This window comes from Phascolarctos cinereus, unplaced genomic scaffold (genome assembly GCF_003287225.1).
Source record: "Phascolarctos cinereus isolate Bilbo 61053 unplaced genomic scaffold, phaCin_HiC Scaffold_5;HRSCAF=322, whole genome shotgun sequence".
Taxonomy (NCBI): domain Eukaryota; kingdom Metazoa; phylum Chordata; class Mammalia; order Diprotodontia; family Phascolarctidae; genus Phascolarctos; species Phascolarctos cinereus.
In genome coordinates this window covers 423987175-424006250 of record NW_027555958.1, presented here as the reverse complement: position 1 = coordinate 424006250, position 19076 = coordinate 423987175, and the positions used below count along the sequence as shown (strand labels likewise).

Below are 19076 nucleotides of genomic sequence, written 5' to 3'. Positions count from 1 at the left end.
TTCTCCAGCCTTCCACTTTACATCAAATTACTTTACATCCTGGTCTAAAGGCTCTTTTTCTTTTCATCTTGGATGGACTTTCAGCCTTCCCCCATCCAACCCCCTGACTCTTTCAGTCCGTCTTCACTTATTTCAGCAAATGGAAAGAATGTTGGGTTTGTAGTTCGAGGACTTGACTCTGCATCCCAGCCTTTCCTTTAACTACCTGGGTAACTGACCTTCAGCAAGTCATTTTCTATCTCTTAGCATCCCTTTCCTCACCTGTAATATGAAGGTGTTGGACCATATGATACATAAGTCTCCTTCCAACTCTGAATCTGTAATCATTTTAGCTGTCAATCTTTGACCCAGAATCTGACTATAGAAAAATCATCTCTTCTTTTTGTCCTTTAACTTGACCACTGTCCTGCCCCTTAAGTGTACTTATGGTCTTCTTTTTCTTGGGTAACTGTGGTGGTGTTTTGCATGTATAATAATCCCCTTAGAAAGTAAAGCTGTCCTGTTGCATGTGAGCTGTTGGGATGGAAGAAAATGCATTATTCTAAGGTTTTTGAAAAAAAATTTAGAATAATGTTACACTTAGGGCTCTAGTTTAATTTATCTTGGTTTATTCCCTATATCTGATAAAGGCTCTGTGTAGCCAATGGTACATTTCTTCATAATCAATTAAGACCATTTATTAAACTCCTACAACATGTAGGACACTGGAGATACAAAGACACATATTACACAGGCCCTGCCCTCAAGATGATATAGTCTAGTAAAGAGACACCGACAAAGAAGTATGGCAAAGTTCAGATGTGATGGGTCAAAGGAGAAAACCAAGGTACCCGATGGAAACTTCAGGAAGCAGTGAGCAGTTTGAACTGAGAGTGGGGAATGAGGGAAGTTTTTGTGGAGGTGATGCCTAAGCATAGCCTTGAATTGAGAGAAGGATTCACATTGGTAAAGACGAGCAGGAGGAAATATATTCCAGGCATATGAGTGATAGCCTTTGTGAATTCGAGAAAGTGGAAGAATACAGGCTGAGGTTGGGGAAGAGCTAGTAGCCCACTTTGACTGGAATGAAGAGAATATGAAGAAGAGTAGTATGAAATAGGAAACATTCTGTCCTATCTTTAAGAGACAAGCTGGAATAGTGGATAGGACACTGTAATTGGAGTCAGGAAGAATTGAGTTCAAATCATGACTCGGACATTTACTAGGCAAGTCACTTAATATCTCTTATGACCCTGTTTCTTACTCTGTTAAATATGACGGCTGAACTCAGTGGCCTCTAAGGTCCTGTTCAGCTTTACTAATTCTATAAACCTATAATCCAACCACTGGAAAGGAGGGTTAGAGTTAGATTATGGGGAAGAAGGCTTCAATGCTGAGCTGAGGAAATTGTATTTCAGATGAGGCTACTAAAAGGTTTTGAACAAGTGAGGGGTTGTGTTTGGATTCACATGTGAGGAAGGTTATTTTGGGAAATGTGTAAAGGGCGGATTGGAGAGGACAGACTGGTAGCAAAGAAATCATTGAGGGGGTTATATTAAACCCCAGTCCAGAGCCTGAACTAGAGCGGTGGCAGCCTGAGCAGAGAGAATGGGGAGGAGGCTCCAGGTAAAATTTTGGAAAAATTGCAACAGTGGGAACTTTGCTATTGATTAAATGCTCCCTCCTCTGCCAGGAAGGGAGGAGGGAGCATTAACGTTGTGAGAGAAGGAATAGTTGATGAACTAGATTCCAACAACCCAGAAAGATTCTCAGTTTCATTCTTCAAGGATAAAATTGTTTGAAAAATAAGAGAAAATCCAGTCTGGTGCTTTTGTGTTTGAACCCATGGTTTCATCACTCTCAGGCAGGGGTTCTTAACCTAGGATCTGTGAACTCGAAAAAACAAAAAGAAAACTGTAATTTAGCACAGGGTGTTCCAAAAATCTTAGTGGACTTTTAAATTACCAAAGCTTGAAAGTGCGCTGACTGAGAATTTTGGAACACACTATAAAATTGGTTTCTTTTGTATTCCCGTGGCATTTGTTTAATGCACTTAAAAGCATGATTTTGAGGAAAAGAGATTCCCCAAGGAGTATATGGTGCTGAAAAGAATGAGAACCCCTAGGTGAGGAGACTTCCTCTGCCAATGCGTGTTGGCATATTCTTTGCCTCCTGTGGTCTTAGAGAGTTGCCTAGAACTTTGGGGCATTAAATAACTCGAAATGAAGTCTTCCTGGCTTTAAGGTTGTCTGTCTTTCCATTGCAGTATGCTGCCTGTACTGTCTATGTATCGTTTAGTCATTTTTCAGTTGTGTCCAGCTATTTGTGACCCCTTTGGGAGTTTTCTTAGCACGGATACTAGACTGGTTTGTCATTTCCTTTTCCAGCTCATTTTACAAATGAGGAAACTGAGGCGAACAGGGTAAAGTGACTTGCCCAGGGCCATACAGCTAGGAGGAAGTATCTGAGGCCAGATTTGAACTCAGGTCTTTCTGAGTCTAGGCCCAGCACTCTAAACACTGTGCCACCTAGCTGCCCCCACTGTGAATGTAGGGACCCCTTGTTAAAAGCAGGTAATATAATATTTGTTTGGTAATCAAGCCAGCAAAACAATCATAATGATCATAGGTTAGGAATAAAACCACAGAAAACACCAGTAACGATCGTAAATTAGGAATAAAACAATGACTACCACGCTAATAATAGCAGTGGTGTGCAGGTAGTTAGAACAGCAATATTGGCTACAGGACATGGAGGTCCCTTATATTAACTCATCAAAATCCAAGTGTTTTTGTTTTTTGTTAGAGTCCTTCTGGCCATTAACAAAGGCTAATCCCAGAGTAGACTTTATATTGACCACAGGAAAAACCCAAAGGGATGTCTGAAACAGGTGGAGAGAATCCCAGGGGTCTCCCCGAGATAGCTGTGGAGTCTGAAGCCTTGGAATCACCTTCGCCTCGATATCACCCTTGAACATAAAGAGAGCCCCTTTCCTACTTTTGACTTCTTCTCTTTTTATAGAGATTTGAAAGCAATCATTAAAAATCACTCCCAGGCTGGCTTGTCTGACATGAGGTGAGATTTCAGCAGAGTTAAGTAGTTCCCAGAAGGGCTTTTCAGATTTCCAGAAGGACTCTGGCCCTTATGTGCAATCACTGATGGGCAGGGAGAACTGTGAATCTTCCCAGCTCAGCATGACTGGAGTGGGGCTTGCCACAAGCTGTGTTACATGGTCTGAATGAGTGAGATTTCAGATTTTTAGAGGCAGCATTCTCCTATAGGATTAAGAGCAAGAGGGAAAGAGTAACAGCAAGGGGCAATGAGGAGACAAGAAGAGAGAAGGTGGGGGAAGAGGAGAAACTTTGTGATCTGTTTCCGGGGACATTTTAAAAAATAGGATCTGTTGATGATATATATGTGGATACTCTCTGTTTCATTATTCTGGGATTTAGCGAACAAACCTTTTAAAATGACCTCTAACCAGCAAAAACTTGAACACACAGAAATATCATTTTCTCCTCTCTCTACCTCGCTGTGTTTCTTCCTGCATATTACTGCTCAGATAAATTCTTTTTAAATCCAAAACTTTCAGCATGTCATTTGGAAAACACAGATATGATTTCCAAGGTCTAAAATTCACTTTCCCCATAGATCCTTCCCCTAAGCAGACACATTTCTCCACAATGACTTTCTTTTGAAGCAGGGATCTGAGATCTGTGTCCTAGTATAAAGCCACATTTGACGTGGACCTTCAGTAAGTCCTTGTTGATTGATGGAGCCATAGTCTCATGAAGGAATCATCGTTCCTCTGTGATTGCTTCATGTCTTGATTTAGGGAAGGCAAAATGAAGCCTAATCCAGGATAATCAAGAAAATTGTGAGACTTCCCCCTTTCTTCCCTGAATATATGTGAGAGGAAGCAACCAACCTTGTGGGCTCCAACCCAGACATTTTGAGGTGAATGAGCAAGAAACAACAGTCCTGAACTAGCGAGGACCAGAGTCCCCTGTTCTTGCTAGCACATGGGCATGTATCCAGAGAGGAATCAGCCAGTTGCCTAGCACATTAGCATTCTCTATGCCAGCTGGCCAAGGGACACGCAGTGTGCCAAGCAGGAAAACGTGTGAATGGGATCCACGCCCATCCATCCCTTGAGACAGTCAAGGGGGAAAAGTGGGAAATGTAAGTGGGTCATTATATCTAGAGAGCATCATGACCAGAACAGAAGAATCAGAATGAGACCTGTTTAAAAAGAAACAATAACAAAATATTCCTTAAGTTACTCACATGAAAATCTCAGGGTTGAATTTTAAAACTTCAGTATTGGTTGGCCAAGGTCGCCAACCTCCTAGGGAAGATAGACTTTGATCTATCTGATTTGCAGAAATGAAAAATAGATGATTGAAAGGGGGTAAATATTTCTCACCATTGAGACAGAGAAGGCCAGAGAATAAAATATGTTTACTGAAAACACCTGGCTGAGTTACTTCAACTAGAAATGACCATGAAACTGTGGTTCAGGGCATGTGAAGTGCTAGATCTCACCACTGACCTGAGCCCTTTAGTTCTAAAGATTCAAATCATCTCAGCTCTGGAGTGGAGAAATTTCTTATTTGGGAATAGGAGTAATAATGCAGCTCATAAAAGAAAGCAGGTGAGACAAGGGTAGGAGGAGTCAAGGCACTAATCTCTGTGAGAAGAAATTCAAGGTACGTTTCCATACAGTTGCAGTCAAGTCTCATGGGGGAGCCTCATCCCAAGACTTTTCTTTTCTCGCTTCTGAATTCATGGATGCTACTGCATCCTCCTGTTATCATGCATATATTTAGCCATTTACATGTTGCATCTCCCAAGCAAAACATAAGCTCCCTCAGGAAAAGGCCTGTTTTTCCATTTTTCTTTCTTACCCTAGCACCTGGAACAGTGCTTTGTATATGAGAAGAGGATGGGAATGGATCTTGTGATTTCATTGTTATGGGGAACTCAGAGCTGCGCAAACTTTCTCAACCATAGTACCTTCTTAATAACTTACAGTCTTTGAGAATTGTCCAGAGTGCTGAGAAGTTTAAGTGACTTAGTGACATGCCTAGGGTCCCATAGCCAACATATAGCAGAGGCTTGATTTGCTTAAGGGTTTAAGTACAAGGCCATGTAAAGTATTAGTAGCAAATGAGTGGTAGAGATAATAAAAGCTATAGGGTTACAGAAGATGGAGAAAGCTCCTCCTGCTAGGGTCCTTGAAGGTCCTCATGGAAGAATCAAGGAAAGTTTCATGGAGAAGTATATTAACCTCAGTGTTAAAGGTGAGGTAGGATTTTGATAGGTGGAGGTGGGGTGGGAAAGTCATTCTAGGTATAGGGGAAGGGATAAATGAAGATCCAGATGTAGGAGGCATTCAAGGCACGTTCAGAGGAAGTACATCATGGCCTAACTATAGTAAAGTAGTGGTAGATACGACTGGAAAGATAGGTTAGAACCAGCTAGTAGAAGGCCTTGAATACTGAGCTAAAAAATTTAGAATTTCATCCTATAGGCAATAAGGGGCTATTGAAGGATTTTTAGCAGTGTAGCAAAGTGATCAAAATGGTATTTTAGGAAGACAAAACCAGTGACACTGTTCAGGACAGATGAGAGGAAAGACTAGAGGCAAAAGAGGCCAGTTAGGAGGAATTTCATATTGTCAGGGCAAAAAGTAATGAGGGACTTGGAATAAGGTTGTAGCTCTGGGAATGGGAAGGAAGGGACATATGGTAGAAACACTGTGAAGGGAAAATTCACAGAAATTGACAGCTGATTGGATGTCAGGGCAAGAGAGAGCAAGAAGTCAAAGATGAACGAGGTTTCATACTTGAAGGACTGGGAGATCATCTTCTCCCTAATTCCTATGATGCTCTTTCTGGTCCCCAGGAATTTGATCAGTGTCTGGTGAAATGCTGGGTATGAGGTACAGAGAGCACAGTTTGGCAAAATGGAGTCATAAGCTAGTACCGCCCCTTCTGAAAAAGATATCTGGTTACATACATTCCTGGGGAACTAGAGGGTGCCTCTCATTCAATAATATCTATAGATGCCAAACTTTATCTGGGGAAGAGGGTTAGGGGGAGATCGGAAGAGAAGGGAATGGGAGGGAAGGAAGAGAAGAGAAGAGAAGAGAAGAGAAGAGAAGAGAAGAGAAGAGAAGAGAAGAGAAGAGAAGAGAAAAGAAACTAACTTTCCAGGTCTCAGTATCTTATCATCAGAGTTGTTTCAGTTCAAAGACACCTTGCCTGCGTCCTAAGGATATGAAGGTAGAGTCAGGACAGAGCTTTTCAGCCTTTTTTCTGTCTTAAACATCAGAGAGATTCAGAGAACATTAGTGCATGCATCTATGTATCTTCCCAGGATCCTCAGGAATGCAGCATTAGGGGTGGGAGAGTGGGGGGCACAACCTCCCCCACTTTGCCATATCAGTGATCTCATCAGGAATGAAAACTACACTTCTATGAAGACTTATCCTACCTGTGGAAGTTCAGAGGTGAGGAACAGGCATTTGAAACAGTGCATATAAGGAGACTCCCTGCCCCCTCCAATAACACAGCAACACACACACACACACACACACACACACACACACACACACACACACACACACACACACACACACACACACACACACACACACACACACACACACACACACACACACACACACCCCCTCTTCCCCAAGCATCTCTCACACGCCCTTAGCACAGGTGGTCCTTTGTAAAGAAACAGTTCCCTCTAGTGGAGATCACCTGGACATGTTTCAGCTCTCTACAGCAGACAAGGACAAAACCACACTAAACCCCTCTCCCTGGGAGTCTGAATGTGCCTTTGGGTCTGGTTTGTTTTTCTCCTTCTGTGAAAAAGCAGCAACTCCTCAGTCGCAAGACCTGGCTGTCATTGCCATGACATTCCCTTTCTCTTACAAATCCTACAGAAGAATCCAGTCCAGGGCTGGCATTGGGATTCAGGCTGTTGTAACGAACAGCTGCTTTCCAAAGGGCCAGCAACAATTTTGGTTTAAATTGAGCCCTTGTCTTGACAAAGGCTCTCCTGTGAGGGGGATGCTGTAGTACCCCAGGACGGTGTCTTAAGGACCATGGGCTTCTCCTCCAGGACCATTGCTCGGCTGAGTAAATGCTTTCATGGATTGTTCCATGCCAATGCTGAATTTAGTGGAGTTGACGAATAAAAGAAAAATGGAAATGTAGGTGACTGTACATCAGAAAGCCCATAGGTGCTGCACAAACAGAAGACTTTTTCATTTAACAACCTTGTTTCAGGCTAAGCTGTTGCACCAGGGGATGCAGTCGGGGGGAGACTATCGGGGGAGGTGCCTGCGGGGCTCATCAGGGGTGCGGGGTCCTGATCATATGTGATGGTTTCTGGATTAGGTAACTGCTCCACTGGTTGAAATTGGATCTTGGAGGATGAATGTTAACATCTCTGGTGTCCTGGCGAAAGGTTCATTTGAGTCTTGCACGGTGCCGTGGAGATAAAAAGGAGCTTTTAAATAATCATTTTGTCTCCTCCTCGCCAGAGTGCAAGCTTCCGGCAATAAATAGGTGATATCAGATCTGCTTAGACATATCACCCTTTACATTTATTTATTTAATGTGGAGAGGATTTTTTTAACTGATTAGCTGAACTGATTCAGTGTCAAGGAAGCCCAGTACCCACTTTTCTCTTGGTATATTTCAGTTCATTCTCTAGGTACTTGCGTGCATGTAATACTTTTTATGCAGCCATTACAGACACCAGCACCTGCTCCAGGCCCATCAGAGCCAAGTGATTCTTTCTAAAATAAAACAAAGCAATCTCCTCTTGGTTAGATTGTCCTTAACCTTTAAAAAATCTGATATTTCTGTATTCATTCCTTGTTTTTCTTTTTGTTAGGATCTGTTTTATTTGGTAAATACATAGGCTGTTTGGGTTCGCTTGTTTCGCTTTTCTCCCTCTTTCTGTTCTTTTTCTTTTTTTGTGTCCCATTTCAGTCTCTATTTTTTAATTTTTTCATTTTGGATTTTGACTTTAAATGCAGACAAGTCATGTTACAAGACATTAAGATTCTAGCATGCCAGCTTCTTATTGGTCAAATTACAAAAGAAACATAACCCAGCGAGCCTGAGTTTCTTCTTTATAGTGTTCAATCGTATGTTCCCTAAAATGATGATTTCAAAGCTATTTAATATTTTGTCCAGCTTACACAGGTTTACTTTTCCCAACCAAATCTATATAGTTTCAGTCATGAACAATGAAATTGACTCAGTACAGAATAGACCTTTAAAAGCTATGGCAGCCCTGAGAATTTTTGGAAATACAGCATGTTTCTGTGTCAGGCTAACCCTGGGCATCATTACATCCTTATTTCTGTGTTTATTTTGTACCACTCACACCTGAATTTAAGGGAGTATTTGGTATGATCTTGAAAACCTTCTTATTAATACTATTTTCTGTACAGCAGAGATTTTTTATTAGAGCAATTAACATTTACTAAGTAAAAAGAAATACCCATAAGCCACGTAAACAAAGTCCCCCTCTTTGAACAAATCATTAGCATAGATATGGGACAAGAGATTGCTGGGTTCTGATTCCAAGTGTTTGGGCTAGATTCAGTTTTTTTTTTCCTCCTTAGTTCTAAAGCAAATGGTGAATGATATTCAGTTGTTGTTTTTTAAAGTAAAGTATTTGTTAACTATTAATTCTCTGTAGGACTTTAGAAATTCCAATGAATAAATATAGTGAAATAGAATATAAATGCCAAATACAATTGAAAGGTACCATTTTCAGTCCTAGACCAATGGATACATGGTTTAATCTGTTTTCTTAGTCCCTGAAACAATGCAGACTATAAACCATTCACGGCAGCCTATCCTTTGTGACCATTAATGTAGTCTTTCCATAAAATTCTCCATAAGAGGTCCACCTAACAGGAAAGACAAGCCCTTTCTTGTGTTTTTTGGACATTGTGACCTCAAAGACCCTTTCCAGTGGTAGATTAATAATCCTATGACCCTCTGTTCAGGCCATATATTTTCTGCTGTCCTTTACTTCTCTTCTTCCTTAACTCATATGCAGAAAAAGTTATCTAGATTTTTTGTGGGTTTCTTTCTTTTTTTATTTTTTAAACAAACAAACAGAAAACAAACCCTAAGGACTCTGTGTCAGAAAAATAGTCATTCCTTCTATTGCTGCTGATTACAGATGAAAAAGGAGGGAATTAGTATTGAAGTGTCTGTGAGTGAGTGAGGGAGTGTGTGTGTGTGTGTGTGTGTGTGTGTGTGTGTGTGTGTGTGTGTGTGTAGGGGAAAGGCCTCTTATGCCCCCTTGAGTCCCATGTATATAGGTGGAATTGTGTATTTCTCTTTTCCATGGTTCTTTGTCAGTCAAGGGTTATTGTTTGTGTCTTGCTTCCTTCCCTTCTCTTCCCTTCCAGATGGACAAGGTCACTGCTCTCTCTTCCTTTAAAATAAGAGAAAGAGAAAAATTTCCCATAGTCTTTCCCAAGAAGACCTTTCCATTATAAGTGGGGAGTTGTAGTCAGGTCCTATAAATGATATAATGCCCTGGAAAGCTCAGTTTCTCTCCCCATTGGTTTCACATCTACTTTTCCTGAGACAACCTTGTGGAGATGACCTTTTTAAGCTTCAGAGACATGTAGAATTAGGAAGAAACTCTCTGGGCTCAACAGATATATTCTACCTTCAACTATTTTTGTGGTTTTTGCAACATGACCTGGAAATAACAGCCACCCCATCCTCTGATCCTCAGCTCATTACCCCAGAATACACTGGCTAATTGGATTCTAGCCACCACCTCCTAGAAACTTAAAAGCTGGCCTATTTCTCTCTCTCTCTCTCTCTCTCTCTCTCTCTCTCTCTCTCTCTCTGTGTCTCTCTCTCCCCTTCTCTCTCTTTCCCTCTCTCTCCCCCCCTTCTCCTTCTCCCTCTCCCTCTCCCTTTCCCTCTCCTTTCTCTCTCTCTTTCTTTTTCTCTCTCATTCAAACAAATAAATGAATAACCTTCATTTTTTGTAGTACAATTTACTCCTATGCACCCCCTCAGTAAGGTCTTGGTTATTACACGAAAGTTATGATTTAAGGCATGTTGTATGCAAGTTGCATATAAAATAAAGGGGAAGATGTAGATACTGCTGTATTCATGGAAGCACTTTTATAGAAGTAAAAAAAAACTATAAAAAAATTTTAAACTTAGAGAATGTCTAAACAAATTATGATATATGAATATAATGGAATTTTGTTGTACCACAAGAAGCCATAAATATGAAGAATTTGTAGAAACATGGGAAGACTTATTAGGACCATAGAGCATAAGATCATGGATCTTCCCCCACTTCCAAGTTCTCCTTTTACGCTAGAGCTCTGGTTTTTATCTGAACTGTTGTATTGTGAAAAGTGGCTGGCACAAGGAGATTGTGCCTCCACCATCAGGATGTAGGGCAGACTACTTACTGTGCTGGGATTTCTCCATGCTGGTTAGGTCCTTGTGCATTATCAACGTGATGTCACCTTAGTCATTCTAGAGTTGTCGATATGTATTTTAAATATTACAGAGAAGCTTAGCAGAGGTGAAATAAGTGATCTCTTTGAAATGGATGTGCTCTCCATCAGTGATAATTGCAACCCATGGCACCTTCCCATGCTTTGCAGTTCGTAATCTGGTCATAGCATAGGTTTTCTCTAGGGAAGATTCTCACGGTAGGTTGAAGGCTTTCTGTGCTCTTTCACATTTCAGGGTAAGAAGGGACACCCTTAGGCTGTCTTTTGTTATTTCTTGCTCTCACTCCCTGATAGATCCCCCTCATTTTTCGATCCCTTTTGGCTAGGCGACAAGGCAAGGCAGCAAAGCATTTATTAGGGGTTTGCTATGCGCCAGGCACCTTGCTTCTTGTTCATAGATGAAATTAAAATTTAGCAGAAAATTTGAATAAATCATAATCATAATGAAACTAACATTTATGTACTGCTTACCATGTTCCAAGCACTGTGCTAAGAACTTTACAGTAATTATCTCATTTGATAGTATTATCCCCATTTTGCAGATGAGGAAACTGAGGCAACAGACTTATTTGAATGTAAGTACTACTTCTTGAAGTGAACATTGGATGACATTCAGATATTAGTGGAATTGATGTGGAGGGAAATTCACACGTGGACTTTCTTTGCTCTTTGGCCATTTCTAAAATGCTATACTGCAGCTGGTCTAGGAATTTATTTAGTTATATAATGACACTGACCTTTTCCTTGAATTACCATTAATAAGAGCTAACTATTATTAGTAGCCATCATTTACATAAAGCCCTTTATGGTTTGAAAAGTGTTTCACACATATTGCTTCATTTCTCACAATATCCCTGTGAGGTATGTGCTAAGGTGCTACAGATCAGGAAACTGAGGTTGCTGGAGATTGATGACTTGCTTAGCCTCCAGCTTCCTGACTCAGAGTCGGACAGGCTTTCACCACTGCCACACCTCACCACCATCAACCTGTACATCTTTTCCCTTTTTATTTGTCTCTCCTTATAGTGCTGAGTATCCGAGGAGCCCAGGAGGAGGAGCCGACAGACCCCCAGCTGATGCGATTGGACAACATGCTGTTGGCGGAGGGAGTAGCAGGGCCGGAGAAAGGTGGGGGATCTGCAGCAGCGGCGGCAGCAGCAGCAGCATCTGGGGGAGCTGGCTCAGACAACTCAGTCGAGCATTCTGACTACAGAGCCAAACTCTCACAAATCCGACAGATCTACCACACAGAACTGGAGAAATATGAACAGGTAACCACAGGCGCTTGCATCTCTCCCTGGTATCTTTAGAGAAGGCTAAGAGGCAAAGGGCAAAAACTGGGGCCAGTTCACAGACGATGCAGGGAACAGGAACTCTCGTTACGGGGAGTTAGGAGCAATGGGGAGGAGTGGCTGAGGGCAGGTCTTAACTCCATATCAAGAAAAATGGCCTAACAATAAAAATGACCCCTTTGGTACAGGGCACATCCTTTAGAGAACAGAAAGTCCTGGGTTACTGGGGGCCTTCACGCTGAGGCTGAAGACCAAGGTGGAGAGCATTTATTAAGTTCTCTCCATGTGTCAGACACTGTGCTAGTCTGTGTCAGAAACCAACTCTAGCTCCTATGAGTCTCTGTCCAGGGCCTTTTCCGTAACACCACACTTCTTCCCCCATATTGTAGAGTTTCTGTTCAGGTACCAATCAGACCAGATGACTTGAGGTCCTTTCTGACTCTGAGACTCTATGATACCAGACTTAGGGATGGAGGTCCAGTGTCCCACTCCTCAAGCTAGCAGACAATGCTTAGAACACCTGTTCTGCTCACTTCCCTCCCTATGCTATAGTTCACAACTCTGAGAAAGGAGCATCACAGTACCAACCTGTCTTTTGCAGATGATAGGATGAATACCAGGTTAGGCTAGTGAGTGTTCAAAATGTGTTCATTGTGATTGATTCAAGACATAGTTAATGATTGACTCTCCCAACCCTCCATCCAACTACAGGCATTTGTTTTTACATAGAATACACTTATATTTGTGAATGCAGGTCCCGTAGTATAGTGAAAATTATACCAGTAGTAGAACCAGAGGATTTTGGTTCAAAGTTCACCACCAGCACCTCGATGGCACCTGGGTGACATTAAACAGGTTATTTGACCTCCATGATCCCCAGTTTCCTCATCTGTAAAGTAAGGCAATAGGACTCGATGACCTTTCAGGTCTCTTCCAGGTTTAAGCCTATGATCCACGATCCTCTATTTCATAAATTTGGAAGAATATATTTGTTAATTTAATTGAATAAATTTGTTTTAATTCAAGACAATTCATAATTCCTCCTGAGCCCATCCCTCCCAGTATTTCAGGATTATGTATGTGGTGAAGAATGAAAGACTTAATCTAAAATACTCTTCCAAATTGCAAATGTATTTATGTGTATGTGTGATGGTAATGTGTTATGGAAAGTACATTGGACCTGGAGTTAGAGCTAGGACTGTGTGACTATGGGGAAGTCACTTAACTTTCCCTCATCTTTAAAATGGCGGTAATCATTGAATCTCATACCCCTCTGGATTGCTGTGAGGAAATCACATCTTAAGCTATAAAAAAATGAACAGTTTTTGTTCCTTGTGGTATCTTGCCCAGGCTAGACATATATCAGCTGTTCACTGGCCTCATCCCATTACTGAGTGATTGGCATGGGAGATTTAACCCAAATTATTTGCGACATGGGCCAGTTCATCCCTCCTTAGGTAGCCTGGTTCCATTCTTCCACCTATCTCCTGTACCTAGAGGCTTACCATATTGGTGCCAGTTTTAGTACAGATATTTGATTGGCTTTCCCCCTCATCACGGCTTATAACTCCTAAACTCAAGTGATTCACCAGCTTCAGCCTTCCCAGGAGTACCAAGTACAGACCTGTAACATCATCACACCTGGCTACTGTGGCTATTACTACTGAGGGCTAACTCATGAAAAGTCAGCTTGGTGTGGTATAGTATTTAGAGTCAAAGGGTCTGGGAACAAATCCTTTCTGATCCTAGACAAGCCATTTACCATATATAAGCCTTAGTTTTCTCTTCTGTAAAATGGAGTTGGATTAGATGGTCTTTAAGGCCCTTTCCAACTGTGTTTATATGTAACTTTGTCCTATATGTAAAGCTGTGTTATGAATCTCATGATTACTAGCAAGGCCTAAACTCTGGGTATTGTCTTTATCTACTGACTTCAGAATTTTATCAAGAGTCTACTGGCCTAATGAATGTATTTATTGAATACAGAATACTCTTAGGAATATGAGCAGACCTGATGTCCTGGGGGAGCATTAATTATAAAAAGCCTTTCAGATGCCTGTGTTGTGACACATACAAACTCATCAGTGGTATGGTGTAAATGTCTTGGAATTGGGATTCAAATCCTGGCTCTGATACTCACACCTTTTGACCGGTGACAAGTTGTGACCACTTGAGCCTTAGTTTCGATGTCTGTAAAATGAAGGGTTTGAACTAAATGGTCTCTTAGGCGCTTAAGCTATAAATCTATGATCCCATAAAATATAACATTGTCTTAAGTTCTCATATTATTTTTCTTCATTACTTTTAATTGTCATGTTTGCCTTTAATACAAAAGATGGTAAGAAAATGAGATGAGTAAAAGGCCTTCTGCCATCCAGAATGTGCCAGTCTCTTTTTAGGATGAAAGACAGCTTAATAGGAATTTTAAAATTTAAAATAGAAATAGACATTTTAAAATTTAAAATGGATAAAGTACCTTTATTTCTCTCTCTCACCTAAACCTAAAATGGATTTCCTGAAAGTATCCTTCTTACATATGTACAAAAAAAAAAATCAGTTGAATTTGAAGAAAGTCCTTGTAATTTTCCATTGCAAAGAGAAGAATTTTTCCCCAGTATATGAAAAGAGAAAAAATAAGTACAAAGATTTTTCACTTCTTTTTAGTAGAGCAGTTTTTTTTTATATTTGCCATATAATACAGAATGTTAATTTAAAAACATTTCTCCAGAGCCCCAAGAAATGTTTAGGGATAAAATAAGCTAAGAATTTTTTACATCAGTGGCAATAGTACTCCTCAGCTGACTGAGTGATTTTGAATGGAAGGTAGAGACAGTCCTATAGTACTCCGACTGCCTGGGAGACATTCTTTTTCCCATCATGAATCAAAAATGGGAAGATTATTTCTTTGGGAGTATACTACAGACTGGCTAGCCAGAAGGAAGAAATAGGTGAATTCTGGAAGCAGTTCATAAAGTTAGCGTTGAGGTACAATGTAGTAGCAGTGGGAGGCTATAGCCATTTGAACTTCTGCTAGGGTGTTGCAAAAACCAGAGCAATATATCAAATCTTAACCTGCCTTGATGATGATTTAATTCTTCAAAGGGTGGAAGAAGACACAAATGAGATTACTATTTTCTTCTTGATTTTGATCATAAAAAGGAATTGTTTACCAAGGTTGAAGTAATGGGAACCTTGAGGAAGAAGTAACTGTCTCATCTTGAAATTCATGATAAATAAGAAGGGGAAATTTGGATGTCTTCTGATATGTGCTCTGGCTCTTGGGGGAGTAGATTTCCAAGAATTAAAGGATTTGCGGGCTTCTTTGCCCTAAACTTTGACAGAGGAAATCAGCCCAAGGGGGTAGGGATGCTTTATGTAAAAGCATTCGGGGGGCATGGAGGAAAAGGAGATAAGTGAGAAACAATTTGGGAAAGGGTTGGGGTGGAGTGGGGTCGGGGAGCCTGGACCTAGAAATTAACCTGTGGTGTCCCGGAGCTCACACTCTCCAGCCCCTGAAGAACCACCCCCAAGATTCTAATGCCTTTGATTTCTCAAGGGTTTCAGTCTGCTTCCTTTTGAACAATATGTGATGATCAGGGAATAGGACCATGCCCAAAACACTGGCTCCCAAGGTAACTCATTTCTTATCACCCTTTCCCTTTAGAAAAAATTCCTGTCCACAGTCTCTGTTAGCTTACTACAGGAGTGAAAAACCCCTCTTGTGCAATAACTTAAACATGATAGTGGAGAGGAGTCTAAAGAGATTAATGTGATTGTATGAGGTGTTTGCTGACTAATTTGTAAGAGACACATCCTCAAGATCAGAGAAAAGACATCTGAAAAAGGATAAGGGAGAGAGACACGGTCCTCCTAAAAGAGCAGCATAAACAATAAAACACAGAATGAGCTGGGCTTGTAATGAATGCTAAGGATTCATTGCAAAAAATAAAAAATTAAAAAAAGACATTTTTTAGCTATGGTGGGAGCAAGAACAAGGAAGTGCGGGGGCTGCTGCTTGCCAAGAGTGGGAAGAGTCTAATAGATGAAAGAGAAATAACAGTTCAGAAAATCCTTCATTTCTTCGTTTGCTTCCTTGTTACCTACCAGGTAGAATGCTCTTCAGACTGTGCGATATAGAATCTAACTGGAATAGGGAATCCAAATCTAAGATTAATGAGGCAATCATTATATCACAAATTTTAAGCTGTAAAGCAACTTATTATTTCTGCCCCAGTTTACAGATAATAATAAGTGCTAACATTCACTATATAGTACTTACTATGTACCAGGCACTGTGCTAAGCACTTTACAATAATTATTTCATTCTTACTACAACCCTAGGAGATAGGTGCTAATATCATCCCTATTTTGCAGAACAGGAAACTGAGGCAAACAGAGGTTAAGTGACTTGTCCAGGGTCTCACAGCTAGTAACCATCTGACGCCACATATGAACTCGGGTCTTTCTGACTCCGGGCCCAATACTCCGTTCACTTCTGCCCCAGAAACCCGGAGAACTAAAATGACTAGGCTATGGTCACACAGATGTTGAGGTGCAGAGATGGAATTTGAACCAACCTTTGACTACCAAGTTAGTGCTGTGTACATTATAAAGTCACATTATGCAATCCAACAAGTATTTATTAAATGCATACCGTTTGTAAGCAAATACTGCAAATGGTTCTTTCTATTTACAAGCTCTTAATATTCATCCTATTTGTATTTGTTAGACGCAGGGAATAGAGAGATGAGAAATGTTATGGTTTCTTCCTTCAGGGAACTTAACAGTGAGTATAGCAATGGGGAACAGTGTAGGATATGCACACAAATCATTTAATACAAGGTAGAATATAATGGTTGTAAGACGCAGCTCAAGACCAGGCATGGTAAGAAAATTTGAAAATGGAAAGAAGACTTTCATCTGGGGGAATCAGAAGAAAACTTGAGCTGAGCCCCAAAGGAAGAGAAGGATTTCAATGGACAGAGATGAAGGGGAGCTTTTGAGGCCTGGGATAGAGAGAGGTGAATCAGGAGAGAGTACTCCAAGATTTTGTTACTGCTGTTCAGTTGTTTTTTCAGTCGTGTCTGACTCTTTGTGACTCCATTTGGGATTTTCTTGGCAAAGATACTAGAATGGTTTGCCATTTCCTTCTCCAGTTCAGTTTACATATGGGAAAACTGAGGCAAACAGTGGTTAAGTGACTTGCCTAGGGTCACACAGCTAGGAAGCGTCTGAGGCCAGATTTGATGGTCAGGGAGAAGAGTCTTCCTGACTCTTTGCCCAATGTTCTATCCACTGCACCATAATGACAGAGTGAGAAACTCAACAATTCAAGGAGGTTATATTGTTAACCATCCACTTGGGGAATGGCATCCCTGCCTATTTCTTCTTTATTTCTCAACAGTTTTTCATAGGATCCTGTTTTCCGGTGAAAAGTACTGTCAGCAAAAATATGACCCTACATTTTGGCCATTTCTGTATGAAAAGACCACACTGACAGTTCTATGGTTGATTCTCCACCTCCTTTCCTCCACCCTCAAGTGGCAGATTGATTGGATAGTGAAGCTTTCCAATAGCTATTACTATTACTGCTCTGGAGGGAGGTGGGAACCAGACCTTGAATCAGCCTTTGTTTCATTCTGGGCTTATGATGTAAAGGAGGTATCTGAAGACTTTCATTAGAAAGAATGAATTGGTATATTTTGTTCTTTATGTAAGGCTTAGGTGCTACCAGCAGCTATCCTGATCTTGCAAGGGATAAAATTACATGTTCTCACACACACACACACACACACACACACACACACACACACACACACACACTCTTTTACATTCACACTTGTATTTACTTGTTCCTTGTTTCCCCTCAATGGACTGTAAGCTCCTTGAGGCCAAGGACTGTTCTGTTTTTGTCTCCATAGCCTAACATAATACCTGGTATATAAATACTTGCTAAATGATTATTTTTGAATTCATGATAAAGGTAATCAGGGGGAAATAGAGAAAATTTAGTCTCTTACCATTCAAAAAGCCATACAAAATTATCTATATAATAGGTATTTGTGATATTATTTTGATAAGTCTGATGTACATTAGAAGACATCCAAATATTTGATATTGATATAATTTTGATATTTTTCTGTAAGTATAGTTGATGTGTAAGTAGGTGGAGCCTGGGTTCAAATTCAGCCCCACATACTTTACTAGCTAGGTGACCCTGGGCAAGTCATTTAATCGCTTCCTGCTTTAGTTCCTTCATCTGTAAAATGGAGACAATAATAACCATGCAGTTGTTATGCATAGTGATTCCCCTTCATAATCCTTAAAACAGTATATAAAGCGCTTCATAGTCCTTCAAATGCCATATAAATGCTAGCTACTATTATTACTATTACATAGAAATCAGAAATATGTATAGATTCATACATATATGTATTCATATACTATATATTTGCATATAATGACATATATGTATACACATGCATGTGTTTAATATACTATATATAGATATACATACATATACATGTGCGTAATATACTATATATACACATGTATGCATACATGCATGCGTATTTAATATACAATATATATTTGTATATATGCAAATTGTATTTAATGTACACTATATACTTGTATTTATATTTGTGTATCTACATACATACATGTGTTTATTGCATAATATATTTTTACATATACAGATGTGTATATATCTATGCATATATGTATATCTATTTCTGAACATACGTATACACACATACTCACCATTGAATAGAATGTTAGATTAAAATTCAGAAGGCAAGAATTTAAATTCTTCTTCAAATACTCACTAGCTTTGTGCAACAATGAATGTAAGGTTTCATAGCCCCAGCTTTCTTATCTGTAAAATGGGGATAATAATTGTACTTTCAACCTCCCAGGGCTGTTGTCAGACAAGCAACCTTTAAACAGTATATAAATGTGAAATAAGAAAGAGCAAGAGTTGTTTGTGACATATTTTTGGAAACTGGCCCAGGCACATTCAGGGTGCACAGCCACTCAAATTTCGTTAGATGATTCCAACAATAAATAGTTAAGTTACTGTGACCCTAAAGAATCCAGCAGCCAATATAGCTTCTAAATCTGCCGCCAGGGTGTGGTTTAGGTCCTGGGAAAATCTGGGTCATTATGTTCTGTCCATCCAAAGTGGACACGGGACTCTTCGCTGCTTTCTGCTGTGTGTTCCTTAGCAGCTGTTAAACAGCTGTTGTGATTCACCTCAGCGGTGG

At 40.3% G+C, this 19076-nt stretch overlaps 1 protein-coding gene across 3 annotated transcripts in view; it reads left to right on the top strand.

The window, feature by feature from the left end:
- The window catches only part of PBX1 (PBX homeobox 1), a 333027-nt gene that overhangs the window by 258762 nt on the left and 55189 nt on the right, over positions 1-19076 (top strand). For all 3 annotated transcript variants that reach the window (XM_020988599.2, XM_020988600.2, XM_078156520.1), the window contains one exon: positions 11546-11790. In XM_020988599.2, the coding sequence (XP_020844258.1) occupies positions 11546-11790 (245 nt within the window). The remainder of the gene's footprint in view (positions 1-11545; positions 11791-19076) is intronic.